This window comes from Poecilia reticulata, chromosome 13 (assembly GCF_904066995.2).
Source record: "Poecilia reticulata chromosome 13, P_reticulata-male-v2, whole genome shotgun sequence".
Taxonomy (NCBI): domain Eukaryota; kingdom Metazoa; phylum Chordata; class Actinopteri; order Cyprinodontiformes; family Poeciliidae; genus Poecilia; species Poecilia reticulata.
In genome coordinates this window covers 16,220,873-16,241,092 of record NC_088842.1, presented here as the reverse complement: position 1 = coordinate 16,241,092, position 20,220 = coordinate 16,220,873, and the positions used below count along the sequence as shown (strand labels likewise).

The 20,220-nt window shown below is 37.8% G+C and overlaps 1 protein-coding gene across 6 annotated transcripts in view; it reads left to right on the top strand.

The window, feature by feature from the left end:
• dync2h1 (dynein cytoplasmic 2 heavy chain 1) overlaps positions 1-20,220 on the top strand; it is a 104,790-nt gene that overhangs the window by 39,914 nt on the left and 44,656 nt on the right. For all 6 annotated transcript variants that reach the window (XM_081614294.1, XM_081614292.1, XM_081614295.1 and 3 more), the window contains exons 63-75: positions 77-200; positions 358-479; positions 710-796; positions 1,995-2,121; positions 2,834-2,975; positions 4,254-4,363; positions 5,629-5,727; positions 6,153-6,276; positions 10,248-10,411; positions 10,663-10,782; positions 12,008-12,142; positions 15,066-15,209; positions 18,661-18,750. In XM_081614294.1, the coding sequence (XP_081470420.1) occupies positions 77-200; positions 358-479; positions 710-796; positions 1,995-2,121; positions 2,834-2,975; positions 4,254-4,363; positions 5,629-5,727; positions 6,153-6,276; positions 10,248-10,411; positions 10,663-10,782; positions 12,008-12,142; positions 15,066-15,209; positions 18,661-18,750 (1,588 nt within the window). The remainder of the gene's footprint in view (positions 1-76; positions 201-357; positions 480-709; positions 797-1,994; positions 2,122-2,833; positions 2,976-4,253; positions 4,364-5,628; positions 5,728-6,152; positions 6,277-10,247; positions 10,412-10,662; positions 10,783-12,007; positions 12,143-15,065; positions 15,210-18,660; positions 18,751-20,220) is intronic.

Genomic DNA, 20,220 nt, shown 5'->3' with positions numbered 1-20,220 from the left:
TTTTCAACTCCTTACCGACTTATCTCACACCAGAGCTCTCTCTCTTGCTTCTCTTTAACTCTGTTGTTTTCTGCAGTTTTCTGGCTAAGCGTGGTGTGAGGGAGGATATTGCTACGTTTGATGCTCGAAACATCACCCCAGAGATCCGCCAGAGTGTGGAAGAGCTCCTCAACAGGAACAAGGCTTCTTTCGACCCTAAGGTCAGACAGCCGTGGTTGCAGCCGAATGAGATATAAATGTGTTTTTTGGTAGATGTTAGTATTCTCTTGATGCTGTTCTGTTTCTGGGGCGTGGAGGTGACACTGTGACTGCTGTGTTTGAGTTGTTTCTGACAGTAGGCGCTGTTTTTGCTCTCAGAATGCAAAGCGTGCGAGTGCAGCAGCTGCTCCTCTGGCCGCCTGGGTCAAAGCAAACGTCCAATACTCCTTTGTACTGGAGAGAATCGAGCCATTGGAAAGAGAACAAGCTGGACTTCTGGAGTAGGAGACAAACACACCTCAGAAAAACACCTGATACAATTTTAATGTTCTATGGAAGCACACCATTTTGTATAAATGGATTTTTATAAATTATCTATTCACGTGAAAGTGTGAACAGCACCTGGTTGAAAATATTATATTCTACACTTAAAGAATGCGTACCCTCTGTCAATCCTAAGACAAACAAATGTATGAGAAACTATTTTATGTGTGTTTGTCTGTCTGAACAGAAACCTTAAAAAGACTGAAAGTAGGAAGAATAACCTCGAGGACCAGCTCAACAATGTTGGAGCTAAAGTCAACAAGTTGAAAGAGAAGTATGCCCTCTCTTGTCTTCCATCCATTTTTATTATCTGTTAATTCTTTTATTTTTGTTTATCCTCCTTGAGAAAATCTTGTGGGACTTATGGTTACTTATTTTGACTCAGTAGTCTGAATCTAGCCAAAGGTTTCTTGTTTTTAGTACAGAACTTATATATATATATATATATATATATGTGTGTGTGTGTATATATAATTTTTTTTATGTGTGTATGTGTGTAATTCTTTTATGTGTGTATGTTTTTTTTACTGCTGTGGGCAGTGAGCCAAATTATTGATATCAATAACTTAGTGAAAAACGATTTGTCTTGAAGTGCAGGTAGTCCTGTCAAGTATACACCCTACGTCTCTTTGAATCCATGTTGCTTTGAGTCTTACAAAACAAGTTAAGCTGGTGAAATTACATTAGCCCTTCCTTGGAAAAGACAATGTTTGTTTGAAATTCAGATAAAACCCTCTCTATCAATGCTCTATTCTTGCATACACCTGTCACTGTTAGTACCACAGATAATACATTTTGTTGAGAAAAGCGTTTTTTTACACCAGATTGTCTTTTATCAATTTCTGTTTTTCATAAAAGCAGTCTTGTACATAAATACGTCTAGTCCCAGAGCGCATCCTCTGGTTTTCTGTTGGATTTAATCTGTCCTTCTTTAGCCTCATGTCATATAGTTTCATGTTACATGATAATATTTTTTCCAGGTTCATCAAACGTGTTAGTTATGGATCAGGGTGGAAAAGCATTTTTTTCTGTCATGTTTCTGAGATTTGTCCATATTAACCCTCTGCTCTTAGACCTATTTTTTGTTCTTATTTTCTTGTGTTTCATAATTATCAACGGTTTAGTCGTCTAATCGGTAAAATACAAAATGTCTAAACGTTCCAGTGCAAGCCACTAGATATTTTAACACTCTCAGCCTTTGCTAATTAATAAGACCAGATAATCCTCCCGAATATTGTCACATAATTTGAATGAGTCTCAATTTCTGAGACGATCTCTATGTTTGTTTTCTAAATAAAAAATGGTCAGTATACAATCTGAAAATAACTTTGCTTTTAACATTGTTCAAGCAAATTAAATAATAAGCAAATAATGCATAAAACTACTAAGATGATTCAACTCTAAACTTATTGTTTTAGCCACAAAAATCCTTCCTTACATCTCTTCTCCTGAACACAATCTTCACTCCTCAGGTTTCAGCGTCACACTGCCGAGGCTGCAAAGCTGGAGGCTGAGGTGACTAAAGCTCAGGACACGATCACTGCAGCCCAGCAGCTCATATCGCAGCTGGACGGAGAACACACACGTTGGAATGCACAGGTAGCTTGATGCATGGGTGTGCTGACATGCGCACTGCTGTGGTGGGGGGTTTACAAACGTACTGCAAAAGGGGCTCGTTTACAATGTAAGAAGCAACAGGAGCCGTCAGTGTGAGTGTGCGTGAGAGAGAGAGACATAGAGGAATGGATCCCGCTGCCTTGGGTCCCCTCTGGCTGTTTTTACTCCTCTCCACAGCATCTGTCTGCGCCTTAATTAAAACACTCAATCTCAGGCTGACACACTCACTCACTCACACACGCACGCACACACTCCCACACTCTCATGGCCTTTTTCAAGGCAGCAACTTGACTCTCTGAGCACGTATTTCTATACAGTCTCACTTAAACATATGCACGTTGGCACTTTTTTTTGCACACTCATCATTAACTGTGCATTGCTATATGTTAATTTGTTTAAGCTATTTAACTTTTTTCCAAAGAAAGGAGACCTGTACTCAATTAGCCTAATTTTATCCTCCGTTATCATTTGACGTACCACCAAAGTACTTTAAAGGAATCTTGATCAAACCAGAAGTGTGTTGCTGTCATTTAGCCGTCCTGCTTGGCTCGTTCTCTTCTTTCATTCTCACCTTTCTCTACAATCTTTCCTCTGATTTCTCTCAAATCCCACTTGTGCCCTGTGTTTCATACTTTATTAACCTGCTCCTCCGTCTGCTCAGCAATCTTCTCTGTCTTGTTCGTTTTTGTTTCAGATGTCTGAGATACAGAATGAGTTGGACACACTTCCTCTCAGGGCTCTGCTTGCTGCAGCCTTCATCACCTACCTGTCTGCCGCTTCTGAAGATCGAAGGAGACACTGCCTGGATACGTGGATGGCTCAATCTGGATTACAGAGTAAAATACAGAAATTGTGCCTTTAGCATACTGTGACCACCATATGTATGAGTCGTGTGCTTACAATTCGCACAAACACTCCTCCACCCACACATGGCCCAATGCCCTGTGTTGATACATATTGTGAAAGTACTTACTATGCCTTCACTTGTTAGGAATAATTTAGGAAAAAATAACCTTTTTTATTTGTCAAATTTGAATGATTTTGGTTATTTTTTTAAAAGTTGCCTTCTTATTCTGTTTTATAACTGCTGTCTGATCTACTTACACGAGACACTCATTCAAGCATTCGCACATCCTTTTGTTTTATAATTAATTGCTAGTTAGTACCCAAGACTAATTATACTCATAGCTGAAGCACTTCTGTAAAATATCGGGACCGCAGTGACTGTAAATGAACGTTGACAATAACAGTAGAGTGTCTTACTAGTTTGAATTGATTAATGTTCATTCTGTTTTGTGTAAAAAAACAAAACAAATATACCACGTGGGGTTGAAAAATAGGTTAACACTTTTGAAAGAATGGATGAAGAGAATGAGGAGAGAATAATTCACACGTTGCTAAAAATGTTTATTGATATGTCCATTTATGAATTAATTATTTTTCCTTTGCTTTCTGGGTGAAAAACAAACTAAGGTAATCTAAGAAATAATACTAAACAGGGTGTGTTATGCAAAATATGACATTTGTGAGCTTAATATAGTTTCATAATGTTACTACCTCATCAAAAACACACATGGAGTGTTACTTTGATTCTTTCCTGCATGTGTGAGAAATCCTTGAATCTCCACTGGGTGCCTAAATGTGTGCTCATACAATGCAAAGCCTATTTACCCAAACCCTCTGCATTGGAGCTGCAGTCCCCAGCTGAGCATCCCTCCCCTGAGCCTCCCCCACTCAGTGCCACCAGACTAGCACTTAGCAAACACCTGGTGGAACTGCAGGTCTGCTGAGCTTCTCATGCAAACTACAACACCCCTTAGAATGACTGTGAACAGAATCAGTGGAGGAGCATTATTGAAATGACCTGCTGAAGGGGGGAGTGTTGGGAAGGGTAGGAGGTTCTTAAAGAGACAGAGGCTAATTTTAAGGCATTTGGTATGGCTGTGATGTGGAGTCAGTTTTTTTTTTTAAGATCTACTGGTCTGTGCTATAAAATAGCACTGTGCGCCAAGAAAATGCTTAATAACGCCCTGTTATAACAACAATAGCATTGAGGTTTAAACAGAACCAAAACACGCAAGCTAGAGCTGACGATCTCTATTTGTATCTATCAGAGTTTGACTTGCGATCGTTCCTGTGCTCGGAGAGTGAACAGTTGATATGGAAGAGTCAAGGACTGCCATCAGATGACCTCTCCATGGAGAATGCACTGGTTATTCTACAGGTAAGACAAATACGCCACCATGTTCTATGGGCTTTTGGTTTAATAAAATAAAATGTGCATGTTTATGTCTCAAACATCAACAACAGTTATAAACCAGGTTGTCTCTGAATGGTTATTTGTTTTTTGTGAAGTCACAGTAATATGGGGGTATCATTGGAAAATAAGTAAATCTAAGAATTAAGCATAAATAAAAATGTAAAGTTGTGTCACAGTCAAGCTTCTATTGCACATATAAACTAGAACTACAATTATGCTCATGACAAGTTGGATTTGTTCCCTCAATCAAAGAGGGAACCAATAACGGACTTGTGATTTTAGTGTTGCGAAATATTTAGATGTATCTATAAACATATTAAAACAGAAACTGAAGAACTTAACAGTGTTTGTACTCATTGAAAAAGGAATGCTTTCATCATTGCCTTTCACCTGTCCTCCATTTGCATGTATTTATTTTGTGTGTTGTTTCTGCCATTGCTGCCTTCAGATTAATACTCTCAAGTTACAGGTAAGATGTTGTCCCCTCATCCACCCCCATTTGTCCACATCTAGTTTCTCTTTTTTCTGTCATGTTTTTGTCACCATTAGAAACAAGTCTTTTTTGCTCTTTATGAGGCGTAATATTGTTAGTAATGTAAGAAAAGGAGGAAACGTTTGTTTCATTTAACATAAATCTCAGCTGATGTAAATTTCCCCATTAATGATGATATTTATTGACATTTCGGGGACACTTGATGGTTTTCTTCATTGCAGTGACTGAATCTCCTGATTGAGTCTGTTTAGGTACTCAGAGCTGAAAGCACTAGAGTTTTATTTTCAGTTTCTTCAAAGTTATTAATTTTTTTTTTTTTTTGAGTATAATCATCTGCTATCAAATCCGTATTAGCAGCACTGTTTTGTCAAAAAATGTTATGCATATGAAGGTTATAAAAGTGTGGCTATATTTAATTTGTCTTTAGTTTATAAGACTTAAAAATGTTGTATTGCGTCAAATTTTTTTCTTTTTTTCTCACCTTTTTATTTATTTATTTCAGAAAAAGAAAATAGACAGCTAGTGTCCAGAACAGATGTTAAAACTGAGACATAAAACTGCAGAAATGACAAAAAGAGAACATTAACCTTCTTTGACTTGATGATTGTGATGCCATTCAAATAGGATGGCAGCACTGTAACTGTAACATTATTCATGAATTCACAATTACATAACCCTTTTCCAAATAAGTTAGTCTTATATTAAAACGTGGTGTTTTATGTTTTTCTCTTGTCAGAGTGTTGCTTGTCCATTCCTGATCGACCCATCGTCCAGAGCCACAGAGTGGTTACGCACACATCTTAAGGAACAGAGGCTTGAGGTTATTAACCAGCAGGTAAAAATTCACCAAGTGATCCAGTTAATCCTCTTTTTTTTGGGTCCCTCTGCCCCGTTATTTCATCTTTCCAGGTTAATCTACTCCACTAAGGCAATATTTAGGATATAAGTTGCTATAATTTATGTAACTTGAGGTATCAAACACTTTTGTTGCACACAACAAAAAAGAATAACTAAATAATTTTGAACTTTATTTCTTTTACTATTTGAAAATAAAAACAATTAGTGTTTTATTCAGATTTTTGAGTGGTAGAGCGTGCCCCTCATTGATAGCAGGTTTAGTTCTTGACGCAGCCGCCCTGAAGTCCTGGCTTTGATGCCTCTGCTGCATGTCTTCTCCCCTTCTCTCTGCCCATTTTCCCTCTGATAACGCTTAATAGAGGCCACTAGTTTTTTTTAATGTTTATGTGTCTGCCTTTCCAGGACAACAACTTCATGACATCAGTGGAGCTGGCAGTAAGATTTGGTAAAACACTTATCATCCAGGAGATGGATGGTGTTGAACCTGTGCTCTATCCGCTCTTGAGGAAAGACCTCATAGCTCAAGGTATTCACATCCACATACTGATGCGTTTCTACGATATCAGCTTCACAATCTTCCTGTAAGTCAGTAAATGCTACTTATGCAGGTTAAAAGTGCTTTAATCAATCAATCAATCAATCAATCAATCAATCAATCAATCAATCAATCAATCAATCAATCAATCAATCAATCAAGTTTATTTGTATAGCAAATTTCAGCAACAAGGCAATTTAAAGGGTTCTACATCATGAAAACAAAAAATGAAAAATCATTACAACAGTCACCAATTGAGAAATCAGTGACACATATTACATTTTGTCAAGTGCCATCACCAAAATCATCAATACACATCATATATGTTGTTCAGTGTTACATGTACTATGGTTCAAAAGCAACAGGTGGGATTTTAGTCTTGATTTTTAAGAAAAGTTGCTTAACAATTCATATGAAAGGAGACATCAGGCAAACAATCGGAAGTCTGTAACTTTCTTTCTACTGATAAAACTTAGTAGTATTTATTTTAGTAACAGTATCTAAAACATGTATTGTTTATTTAGATGTTGTTACACAGATGCACGCATGGAGGTAAAAAAAAAAACAAATAATGAGGATCATTTTCAACAATTGATTTTTATTTATTTAATTTATAGAGACAGACTGGTTGTCAATTTTGGGTCAAATATAAAATTTGCTGTATGAAAGTGATGGGCTGTGTCCTTTAAGTGTCCGCACAATGATTTTCCAAACAGCTACTTGTAATATGTGTAGTAAAATCTAACATCCCAAGAATAAACCTCTGCTGGCAGAAGTCTCTCTGGACATCAGATAAGACATCAATGTTCTTTGGAGTTCTTCCATTTTTTTATTTCTATAAAAAAAATCTATTATTATTACTATTTATTCATTTGCAGTTTCTCCTAAAAAGGTGTTTACTTGTATTTTAAGCAGATTGAGCAGAATGTTTGAGACATGTGAGAGCACTGGATGGAATTTAGTTCGCCAACTATAAAACACCTCTTGGTGGTTTGTAAAAAGAAAAAAAAGGGGACTGCTGCAGACAGCATTGCCCAAGTGTCATAGCTAAAATCGTTTGTTAAGACTCAATGAAATTTCCTGCAGAACTGCTGGATCACTCGCGACATCCACAAAAACATTATCGCCAGCTTGGCAGATTTATAAATTTAATCCCACCAGTTAAACTCCCTCCCGTACTTCCTCATGCAGCTGCTTTACAGCAGAAGGTTCAAAAAAATAATAACTCATCACCTGGCATTCTGGCACGCTACAGTAGTATACGTTTATTTACATAACTAATTAAAGCAATCCAAGCAGAATGTGGTATTTTACTCATTTTCCAGGAGGCAAATATCCATGGAAACCAATCAGTTAGGAAAAATCGAGCTGGAATATAAACAGATTTGCTCTAGTTCTGAAGTCAATATTCAAGATTTTAGCTTTTCCATCCACAGCTGGTATTCATTAGGGTTTGGAAGTCACCAAATTAAACTGTAGTTGAAAACATCCTTGAATGCATTAAAGCAACTTAAAATGCATGTCGAAATCTATCAAAAACCTGTTGTCTGTCAGAGTTTATTAATGGCTGCTGGTCAGCTCCGTTCTTGCTGCCTGGTGATGCAGATCCCTGCATTGGGTTTTGGGATTCTGCAGAACTCGACACTAATCTCGCCAGGGTGAGCAGTTTTAACACTGCTGGGGGCAAAAAATTATTATTGGACCCCAATATTGTTGACACGTGGAAAATAAAACTGAGGTTGGTTAAACTAATTAGTACTGAGTGAAGCCAATGGAAAATAAAGGAAAATCTGATATTTGGAAAAGCTCTAAAAAAAAATGTTTCCAACCAAACAAACTAAAGAGCCGGACTTGTGTGTTCTGATGTTCTGATGTGTGGGGCAAAGAGCTTTTACATAACAGACACAAATCCGGCACTTCAGGTGTGAGATGACACACCTCCTCCTTGCTCCCCAGTCAGAGAAAGCTGTTTTTCAGAGATAAAACTGCAGTTCTCAATACACACCTCAAGCATAGGACCATAGAGGAATGCTTAGAACTGTGCTGACAAGATGTTTGTCCTCATGATTTGGTTGCTCTGGATTGCTTTGCTGACATGCTTCAGCACGTCGTCAACACCGCTGCTAAACACGGCCGGTTAAATCTGAAAGACATTCTGCCTCATCCAATAACTGTACAAAGGCATGTTGGGAGAAAAGGAGCAGAGGTTTAGTTGTTTGTGGCAACATACACAACTAAACCTCTCAGTTTAAATTAGGATTTATGATTTAATATTGAGATTTTTGTTTACTATACAATTTTGAGTATTGTGCTCATGTTCATCTGAAATAAAACGTTCAGTGAATATATACATTTATTTAAATATGCACCCTATCAACTAATATGTCAGTGGGTGCAGGTGGTGCTGTATATAAATATACCTTTAGACTAAACCAGGGAGATAGGCACCAGCACCTCTCCAGACCTCACTAAGGGACAAGGGTGTAAAGAAAATGGACGGACGGACGGACTGACTAAACCAGCACATGACTTAAAGTGAATACACACATTTTTGACAATCAAAATGTTAAATTCCCAGTGCCAAATTTATCAAAGGAGGGGCATTTTGAAGAAATTAAAAATATTGTTTTGAAGTAGCCTATCACAGAATTCAATAGGTGAATGTCATCATAGAGTGTGAATAAATAGCACATATTAAAGAAGAAATGAAGTGTGTCACATTGATGCCGCTATCTCTTAAAGTAATTACTTCGGTTTATTATAAAAACTTGCTCTTTGCCTGTCTGTCAATTTCCATTATTTGCACAATCCAAGAATAAGGGGCAGCACCCCCCATAAGTGGCTGGTTTTCTTAACTCCTGAAATGAATGTCTTTATGGTCTAGAGATTTTAATAAAAGAGACCTCTGAATATACATAGTGATAAAGATATACGTATATCTTCATATTTATTCCTTATTTTGATCGAATGTATTATTTGATCCATTTAATTTATCAAAAGAGTCTAGAAACTAATATATCAAAAAAAAAAACACACACACAAACTATTTTGTTTTCTATTTGATTGTTTTGGATTCTGTGTTATAAGGAAATTATATTTAATAAGGGTAACACTTTATTTGACGGAGTGTGCATAAGACTGACATGACACTGTAACAAACATGGCATAACACCTGTCATCAACATGAAGGAGTCTTTATGAATCTTTGACTGTTGTCATGAAGTGTAATTCGGTAAATAATGACACTTTTAATGCAAAGTTGCTCTAGAAGTTGCATTAAAAGTCCATTAAAAATGCCAACTTTGTATGATTTTGTAAATTATGATAAATTAATGCAAAGTTGGCATTTTTAATGGACTTTCAATGCAATTTTTAGAGCAACTTTGCATTAAAAGTGTCATTATTTACCAAATGACACTTCATGACAACTGTCATAAACATTCATAAAGACTTCTTTATGTTCATGACTGGTGCTATGTCACGTTTATGACAGTGTCATGTCAGTCTTATGCACACCCCTTCAAATAAAGTGTTACCTTTATAAGTTCTTGGTTTACTTGTGAGTAATTGCATACCGATCACATAAATACAACTCAGACTGGAAGCCTAACCTGTGAAAATGAGCATGACTCATAAGGCTCTGAATCATCCAGAGAAAGGAGGTTGTCAATTTGAAGCTAAATTAGAACGAGTGGAGACAGAAGAACTATGTGAAAGGGCAAGTTATCCACTCAGATTTGATGCTTAACAAGGTGGAAAAAAAGAGTGAGGACATAGGCCTGGAAATGCTGCACTGCAGAAACCAGAAGACAAAAAGCAGAGGACAAAATATGAGAGTAGACAGGTTTTTAGATGGCCATTATAAGCACACTTGCATGTCTGAGTAGAACAGTATGTCATAAAGTGACTCGCACCTTAATGTCGACATTCACGCGCACACACACGCGCGCACATACCTGCAGGTCCCAGGTACGTGGTTCAGATTGGGGACAAAGTTATTGATTACAACGAGGACTTCCGTCTCTTCCTGGCAACACGGAATCCCAGTCCCATCATCCCCCCCGATGCCGCTTCAGTGGTCACAGAGGTCAACTTCACCACGACCAGGGCAGGCCTGCGAGGACAGGTACCCGAGCTGACACAAACACTCAAGCAAAAGCTTATCAGCTACATATTTTAACAACCCTGTTGGGAAATAAAGCAGAGGTACTGAATGTGCTGCCTGTGTATGATTTTTTCCCCCCCAAGACTTTATGAGTTTAATATCCAATGAGCAAAATCTATATAATTTTTAAGTGGAATATTAGAATTGCTTTGTCTGAGTCGTAATTGCGTTGTATCTCATCTTAAGGCTGTGCGTTTGTGTGAATGTTTTAGCTGCTAGCCTTGACCATCCAGCATGAGAAGCCAGAACTGGAGACTGAGAAAACGCGACTTCTGCAACAAGAAGAGGACAAGAAGATACAGCTGGCGCAACTGGAAGAATCTTTGCTTGAGGTAGACATTACACAACATTAACAAGCCGTACATGTTTGACAATTTAAAATCTTTGTTTATGTGCATATGCAATTATTAACCTGTGTACCAAAAAGAAATATGTGTGGACAGATGGACAGGTTTTGTATTCTTTTGTATTCTTTTGTTTCTGGAGTCACAGCTTTTGTTTCTGGAATAATTACTGTCCACTGCACTGCAGATGTTGAAGTTGCTAAGTTCCACTGCTGGTGTGATGAAAGTGAACTAGACTTTGTAAGGCTTTGTGTACAGGCGAATCAGGAGCAGTGAGTACTGCTGCAATCACTATACCTGTCCAATGTATCAGATGAAGGTAGAAACAACCAGTCCTCATTATTGATCCTATGTTTCTGTGTTGCAGGAAGAGGGCTTTTTTCTACTGCACCACCCATCCTCCTTAATCAGTGGGTGCCTCGGGGGGGGGGCGGGGGGGGGTTAATGGCTGTGGTTTTCCTTTTGTTCATTTTACTTCTCTGTGTTACTTGGAAATGTACAGATTCAACACTGTGCAATAATTTCACAACAACATAGTAGGTGGAAGCATACAAAATGGCATTATGTGCCGTGTAGATTCTATCATGATGTTTCTACCTCGGCACATAATCAGAAAGTTATCATTTGCAGTCTAATACCGTAATATTGTCTTCTTGTAACCACAACAGCTCATGGCTGATGTACTTTCACATTCGAAGTTGCACACCATTCTGATGGGTATTCAGGCTTAGAAATACAGCGTAACAATCCTTTTTCGTGTGGTCAGAGGGACATTTGGAAACTCTCATACACAGAGAGAATTAATGCCAATAGCCAGATGTCGGTGCTTCAGTGGTATTAGACATGTAATTATTCTTGAATCGTAGGAGCATATTCGACTTGACATTTCCATGCTCTGCTAGTTTCTCATCTATTTTACTTGAATTTATTTGAATACATTTTATCACTTCGTTTCAGAGAGTTGGTTCCTCAGAGCTGAGTGGGAGAGTTTTAGAACTCAGTGAGCACTTATTTTAGGAGTTTGAAATTCCTTACACAAGGCTGCTGAACCCCTAGCATCACTCCTTCTTGCAACTTTTATCAGATTACAGACTTGAGATAAAATCACCGAAACCCAACAACATACTCGCTCTTTCTCCCGTCCCTCTCTTTTTCCCATCTCTCCCACTCATCTGTTACAACCTGTCCATCTGTCTGTTTTTCTTTGCATCAGACTTTGGCTACAGCTCAAGGTAATATTCTTGAGAACAGGGAGCTGATTGACAGCTTAAACCAAACCAAGGCAAGCAGTGCCCTCATCCAGGAGTCACTGGTGGAATCACACAGGCTGCAGGTGTCTTTGGACCAGGTACTGTAAGCCATTTGTGTTCTAAAATCACCAGAAAAAGAAATCCAGTCTACTCCTTTACATCAGTGGTCCCCAACCTTTTTCTTATCGCGGACCGGTAATGACTTCGAAATTTTGCTGCGGCCTGGGGGTCAGGGGGGTTATATGTAGGTGTTCTCGCTAAAGCCTGAATATGCCCGATTTGGGTTGTCTTGGCCCTTTTATCACAGCCTGTGGGGTTTTCCCTGACTAGGAACGAGAATACAACCTGTTGAATGTGACAGGTAGCCAATCAGAAAGCGCGGTGTTATGGAAATTTCATTATCAAGGAATGAGAATCTGTTTCAATAATAAGAGAAAGATTAATCTTTGTCTTTAAGTTTCTTTATTCAAAGGCAAAAGCGTTCGAAGACCCTTCTCACTGAGCGCAGTCAGTAGAAGAGCCCTGAGCAACACACATCACATTGTTATATAGTCACAGCAAGACAAAGACCCTCCCAAAGTCTGATGTGGTGACGTAAAAACAGAGAGGAATCCCAAACAGCTGACATATCACGCAACTGAGAGTTCGATGGATATCAGAGATGATATGTGGAAATGTTTATTATTATATGTAAAGGTCATTATTATATATTATTATGTTTATTCAGTTAAAAATGTTAACTATGAAAAAACACATTCACCTCCAAATCAGTGCAGCAAATAAAGCGGCTGCTCTCGTCGTCTTTTATCCACTGCCTTTTCTTTTTATGTCTTTTATTCAAATGAGTCTACAAACTATCACTATTGCTTCTGCATAGTCATCCGTGTTTGGTTATTCTAAATTCCCGCTATGTTGGGGGTTTTACTGAATTATCCTCTGGAATCGGGATGTTCGTGACTGGAATCGGTTCGTGTTGCTCCTGCCTTGGAGACACGAACCGATCGAACCTGTTGGACTTTTATCAGCTCTGTGGTCACAGAGGTTTGGAGAATCGGCCGACAATTCTTAAATCTTGCCGTCTAAACCAGACTTAAGACTCACAAGCTCTACTCATCTCCTCCCGACCGCAGCCCAAACGCTCTGACTTTGGTCGCTATGGTAAGGTTTACATATCCCTTCAAAATAAGATAGAGATGCGCCACAAAAACGAACATTTTACTTTCGTGAAAATTTTAACTCATGATAATGACTAACGGGAGCCCTGAGCTTGTTTCTCTGCAACCAGACGGTCCCATCTGGGAGTGATGAAAGACAATAACACCTGAGGTGTGTTGATTGAGCACAGCCTGCTTGGTCTCTACGTGGCAAAGCAGTTTGAAGCTTCATTGCCTCATTAGCAGCCGGTCGCCGCATGTTACGCAGAGCGGGCTTGTAATGTGGGACTCACCTACCGGTCCGGGATAAATCCATTCTCCTGTCTCTTTTCTGGGCCTTTTCCCCTTTGCAAAGAAACTTCCCACAGGCATCTGATCTTTTTCTTACTTTTTCTTACTCATTTTGCTGCTTGTGGGCTCAATGTTGACGGGCAAGTAACCGAGAGAATCCGGTTAAAGGATTTTCAAAATAAAAGATCCTCCAGACTCAAATAATACATAAAAAATAATACATAAAAAATATTTAATTATTTCTTGCGCGGCCCGGTACCAATTGATTCCAGACCGGGGGTTGGGGACCACTGCTTTACATGTTGGTAATGCTGATACTTGGTTTTTAACTGGTTAACTTGTTTTTTTTATTTTTTATAAACACACATATGCAGTGTCTTTTTATCTTGACAGAAACTTTGCATTGACTTCTATTCATTTTTCATTCATTTCTATAGTCCAACTCTGTAGCGGTATTATTTGTTTGTAAACACAGCAGATGCACGCGCAACTTCACTGCACAAAGAGGCGGCTAGCCTTTACGCAGACTGGTTGCCATGGTTACCCGCATTTGTCTTGCTGTTTTAACATTGTTAGCTAGCATGTTGTCAGCATACTACAACTCTTTATCATCGCGTGATAAAATAAGTTATCAAATTGACATTAGTGAGCCATGAATGACCCATACACATTACATGCAGGTTAAAGATAAGCAAATTTGGTCAGCGGGTTTTACTGCCATTTGCACTGTGCTGTGACTGCTGGAAAAGACAAGTGTCTTGTTGTTGACTTGTAGTCAGAAATTGTTTCATTCTTGATGGTTGTGCAGGATGTTCCACTCCTTTTGCTTCTCTGACTCTGATCAAAAATGTAAGGCTATACAATTGTGCATCTGTTGAAGCCCTATTACAGCTCATTCTGAGCTCAAAATAGGCAGAATGGAGTGAGTTAAATCTTAGTATCTTAGAAGGATTTTGTGCAATAAGTGTAAAGAACATGTTTTGTCCATATAGACCACTGACCTATCATAACTTGTTTAAATGGTCTCATTTAAATATGTGGACCTAAGTTCTTTTTTTATAGATCTTCCTCCAAACTTTGGAAAAATTTATTGAAAGGGAAAATTAGACTGAAAATATTGCATAGCTTACAGCTAAATCTTGTCTAAATAACTACAGTACATGGAGTACTGCTGACCAAGGGAACACAGGTTTGGAAGCATATGTGCTGAAGCTGCATTACCAGATAATCCTTTAGGGAGCAGTGTTACACCAGAACTGATGTTAGTCTTTTCTCTCAGTTGTTTTTGTTGATGCATTATTCTCTCCTCTCATTTTCTTTTATGCATGTCCTGTTTTTTCTCACATTCCATATCCCATCACACCTCAAGCTTCCCTCTCTTTCCTCCCATCCTTTTTTTTTTTTAAAATCTCTTCTGGCTTTCTGCTTATCGTCTACGTATCAGTTCTTGTCTCTTGTCCATCAGCAACGTGTTGTGTTTTATGTAACTCGTTGCAATCTGTAATTTTTTTTTTTTTACTGTTTCTTGGTTTCATCTTTTTTCCTGTCTTTTTTGACATGTTTTTTCCTGCTCTAGGAGAGAGATGCCTACCTGCCCTTTGCAGAGAGTGCCAGCAAGATGTATTTTGTTATCACAGACCTGTCAAAGATCAACAACATGTACTGCTTCAGTCTTGCTTCCTTTTTGCGCCTCTTCCAAAGGGCTCTTCAGGCCAAGAAGGTAAAAGGATAACATTTGTACTGCTTTGATACTTCTCCCATTCTTACCTATATCAAAACACTCTTGCATCCTTTACCGCATATTGAAATACTACAGATTATAAAATTTGAAAAATTATAACAGTCAAAATGAACCCGAATAAAACAAGTTCTTATTACTGTTCAGGAATTTTTATCATTTTTAGACTCAAATGGCCTTAACAGAAACACAAAGACTCCTTGATGTGCTGATACAGCAATACCTGGATTACATCTTGTTAAGAACTAAAGCTGTTGTAGAGAAACCTCATTTGTTTCTTTTAGTTTAATGATTTTTGAAATATCACACTGGAATTAGCTCTAATTGGAGATGAACTGATACCAACCTCCAGTTGACTGCCTGGTTGCAGGCCTCTTTTGTAAGAACTGCAATAATAAAATAACACATTTAATTTAGAATCGCCTTTCAAGACTTTCAAGGTAGTCAAGAAAGTATGCAGAGCGAGTGATGATGTATATGGGCTGTGTAAGGTTTCTCTTAAGGATGACACCAAGGCCCTTGACCAGCCAGGAAGGGAGGACAGTGAAATTGTCAATGAAGAAAAAAAAAAAATCCAGATTTGTAGAGTGTGGTATTTTTTGCCGATAAGAAATATTTCAGTTTCACTTGCATTACTTTTGAGAAAACATAACACCTAAAAGACGAAAAAGAAATTCCTATGTGTTCTTTTACGTTAGTTTAGTTTAGTTTAGAAAGAAAAAAAAAAAGGAATCATATGCAACAGAGCGTTGGTTATTAACTTTTGTCAATTTTTTTTAACTCAGTGAATGTTCAATGTCTTTATTGACTGAAATCTATGAAAGGGAGAAAAATAAGTGGAGCCAATTGAGGAAAAATTGTCTGATTGTGATCTCTCTCCAATCAATATGGGCATCTCTGTTTGTAATCCATCTTTTCCAAAATATGACAAAAGTGCAAACTATTCTTCTGCTGGGTTAATATAACTGACAACATGATGGATGATGCTGTATTCAATTAACTCTACTAACACCAGACTGTCTTCACTGAGAAACCAGGTAAATTTAATTGAGGTGGTTAAATATGTTTTTTGGGGGGGTGGGGTGTTCCAGTTGAAAGTGGCTTTGTTATTTGTGTGATTAAAACAGATTTGGTCCAGCTTTGTGGGATAGTGTGAAATTTTTGAAAATTTAGTTATGCTAAGCTTGTTTTTCAGAGTGTTTGGGGAGCTTAGAAGAAACACCCAACAGCAGAAGTAGTGGCTGGCTTCTCTTAGTCAAGTGGTAACAAAAAACACTGTAGCTCCCTGATTAACATGTTATGTCTAGTAGAAGCCCTTACTAGTTGCCTGGCAACAGTTCAGACACAATACGTAGTCCAACAGCACCTCTTGTACTTTATTTCTCAATACCTTTCATCCAATGTCAAACTGTTGCTTTGAAAATCTGTGTACTTTTGGCTGGCAGAAGGTCATTGATTACTTTTATTTTAAAGGAAGTGATGAACTATTGCTGCTGTCTTTCAAGGATTTTTTTCTTACTTTGCAAAAAAGCGGACAACCTTGATGCTGATTTTGTATTCTGTACCTATCATAACTTTATTGCATGAACATGCAGCTATCCTTGAGTTAAAATGCAGCAGAACAAGTATTTTTATGTGGCTTGAAGCTTTTATGTGAGGCTAAACTTTGATGCTTACATGGCTTAACAGCAAAGAATATGTTACATAGAATTTCCATAAAGTACAACTGTAAGATAAAACCTGAGCAAAGAGTGAAAATAATCGAATGAATAGGAGACGTCGCAAAAAATCAAGAGATGGGGTTAAAACTAAGGTCAACCAGAGAGCAACACAGACTGTCACACTGCTGTTTTCGAACTGAGCTTGAAACACTGCGATAATGAGAGCCCACACACATGCAGGTATACAAAGAGTTGTGAGATAGAGAGCACTAATTTCTGACATCCTGTGTGGGTTGTCAGAGCCAGCGCTGCCATCCAAGAGTATCACCTGACGGCAGTAGCTTGCCACTGCTGTTGTGTGTGTGCGTGCAGGAAGGCCTGTGGACACTGTCAGCAACTGTGATCGTAATAGGTGCACTGATTTACAGAGTCTAATTCACTTTGTGTTGTTCACTTGCTTGGTGTAGTGAGTGAGCATTTTTAATTTGCCAACTGCTGCATGTGGTTCCTGAGATCTGGAAGAGGACTTTACCTTGTAATGGCTGATTTAACACACTGTTGTTTTCATACGCATACAACACATCCTACTTCACAAAGTAGGATGTAGCAGTGACATAGCATTGAGGAAAGAAAGGCTACATGGATTTTATGTTTTACAAAAAAAAAAAAAAGAAAGTTCTTGCATTTTGCATTTTGCCTCCTAACCCCTAAGTGAAATCCACTGAAAGCAGTTGCCTTCAGACGTCACCTAATGGGTGAGCAGTAAACTCTACTCTTACAAATCATTCATTAAATTATGGATGTGGCTGATTTGTGAAGGTATAAGAGGTTTATTAGTGAACAAACTTCATAGTAGAGACCAAGGAATACATTGTACACGTCAGGGAGAAAGTTGTGAAGGAGGTTATAGTAAGTTTACATTTACAACAGTATCCTAAGCTTTTAACAAAGCTCAGTTCAGTCCACAATCTACAGCTACATTTTATAAAAACAAGGATAGTTACTAAAACTGACAGGCAAGAAGACCATTGCTACTGGATCTCCACATGACATTATCCCTGCACACATCATAGAAGCAGCAAAGTACTCAATGGTAACTCTGGAGGAGCTGCAGAGATTCACAGCTTTGTTGACAGGATGTCCAACCCCTACATTCTATGACTGGTCTTTATGGAAGAGTGGAGTTGAGAAAACCACTTTTGAAAGAATGCTACAGGAATTTATGCCCTAAGATGACAAAAAATATATAGAAATGCTTAATTTGTTGGGGTTTTTTTACGTCACAGAAATGCAGTTTTTGAGCTGTCTAATATGACAAAATGTGAAACTGTTCAAGGGATTTGAATACTGGAGTCGCAACACATAAACAATGGAAGCTCCTTTCCTGTTGGTATATGTTTATGCTCTTTCTATGAAGTCATAATTTGTAGTCAAAACTTTATTTTATGTGAGATATGTTCTTTTATGTTTATGTATATTTAGACAGATTTTGTTTTGCCTGTTTGTCCATTAGAGGAATACATAATGAAATGATCCGGAAGTAGAGGGAGGCAAGCCAAGCTTTGGGGAAAATTCACATTTAAAAAGCAATACCATCATTAAAATGTTCTTAAGGCTGCTGCTCAAATTCAGTGTAAATAAAGCACTGAATTCAAAAGAACTGAAACAAACTTATCTGTCTCTTTTTTCAAATTCATTCTGATAATAAAATCCTCATTATATAATCAATGCCCATCAGACTTAACCATAAAATATTTCACTGTATATTTTAGGAGGACCTCAATACCGAAGACAGGATTTCTGCCCTGGAGAACAACTTGAAGATTATGGTGTATGAATATGTCTGCCGGTCACTTTTCAAGGTAAAATACATTCATGTGAGCAAATGGAATTTCTGAGGATCTATGAAAATATATGTAATCAGTTTTATTTGTTCAGGTGATGAATGGGTAGTGACAAAGTAATGCTTCCTGCTGGCTGCAATTTGTGAGCATAGTGTTCTTTGGCAAATTTATTTCAAATCAAGGATAAGCAGTTGATCCAAAATAAACACTCCACAAATAATATTTTCATATATCCACAAAATCCACTCCCTTTGTCTCTATTAGATAAAGAGCTATCTTTTCTTATTGAGTCCAGATTTATGCACTGTTTTATATTCTAAACAGAAATGTGGACTGATACAAAGTGCTTTGATTAGAAATATGACGTCTTACTCTACCTTGACAAACACCCTGATTTTTGTTTTTTTGTTTTAGCAGTTTAATTAGATGTACATTAATCTCTAACATTGTTCTTACGGATCCTGTAGGTCAAAGACGCCATCACATAACCTTAGATATTAACTCCCTTCTGCAGTGTAACCTTTGAAGCCAACACACTAACAATGTGTCACAGGGGTAACAACAGGGTTATTGATTAGGCAGTGGATGTTAATTCTAATGTTTGTGCTCTGTGAGTGTTGCTATGTTGATCTATCACCTGTGGGGTTCTGGGACTTTCAAGCACTGCAGGTGGAGGATAATAAATGTATATTTAGTTAACAACACACATCTATGATGAGCAGCAGCTCAGCTACTACCTGAGAGAAAACAACTGAATCTTTTCCTCTTCACTCAGGATCAGCATGTGTGCAGGTCACATGATGAAGAGTGGAAAAGAGATATAGCAGGTTCACATTAATAGATATAAGTAGTGTGGATAGCTTTCACTGTGGGAAACTAATGATAAAGCTTGAAAAACTAAACCAAACATCTACATGAATGTTACATGATCAATAGACTAGAAATTGTTACTGCGTACTGTTGAATTAAATTTTTTTGTATAAAAACAGATTAATTCAATTAAATTACTAATTTTAACATGGCAGTTTGGAAATATTTCCGGTGCAAAAATACTGTGCACCACCCATTATGCTTAATAAGATAAACCTGTTTTAAAACTAAAGTTGTACTTATGTTGTACACAATAACATCCTAAAAACTGCTACTAAATTTAGCAGGCAGTGTGTTCTATTATTAAAATCAAAATAGCTACAAATAAAGGTAACATTTTTTACAAACACAATGGTTGGATTGGGTATACCTGTAGTAGGAATGATCTTTGTTCTGTTTTGAATAAAACATTTGGGATATGATTACCGATCAGGGGAATCAACACCAAAAAACAAACATTTCCCACACAAAAAAGTAGCAAAAACACTAAAACAGAACATCCAGTCTGTTACATTATGCTGTCAGGCTTAATGTCTATATTGTCATTATTAATACGTTTTTGCCTGACTACCGCAGTGGTTGATTAGCTGATTTAAACAGCTGCTCTACTGATGACTT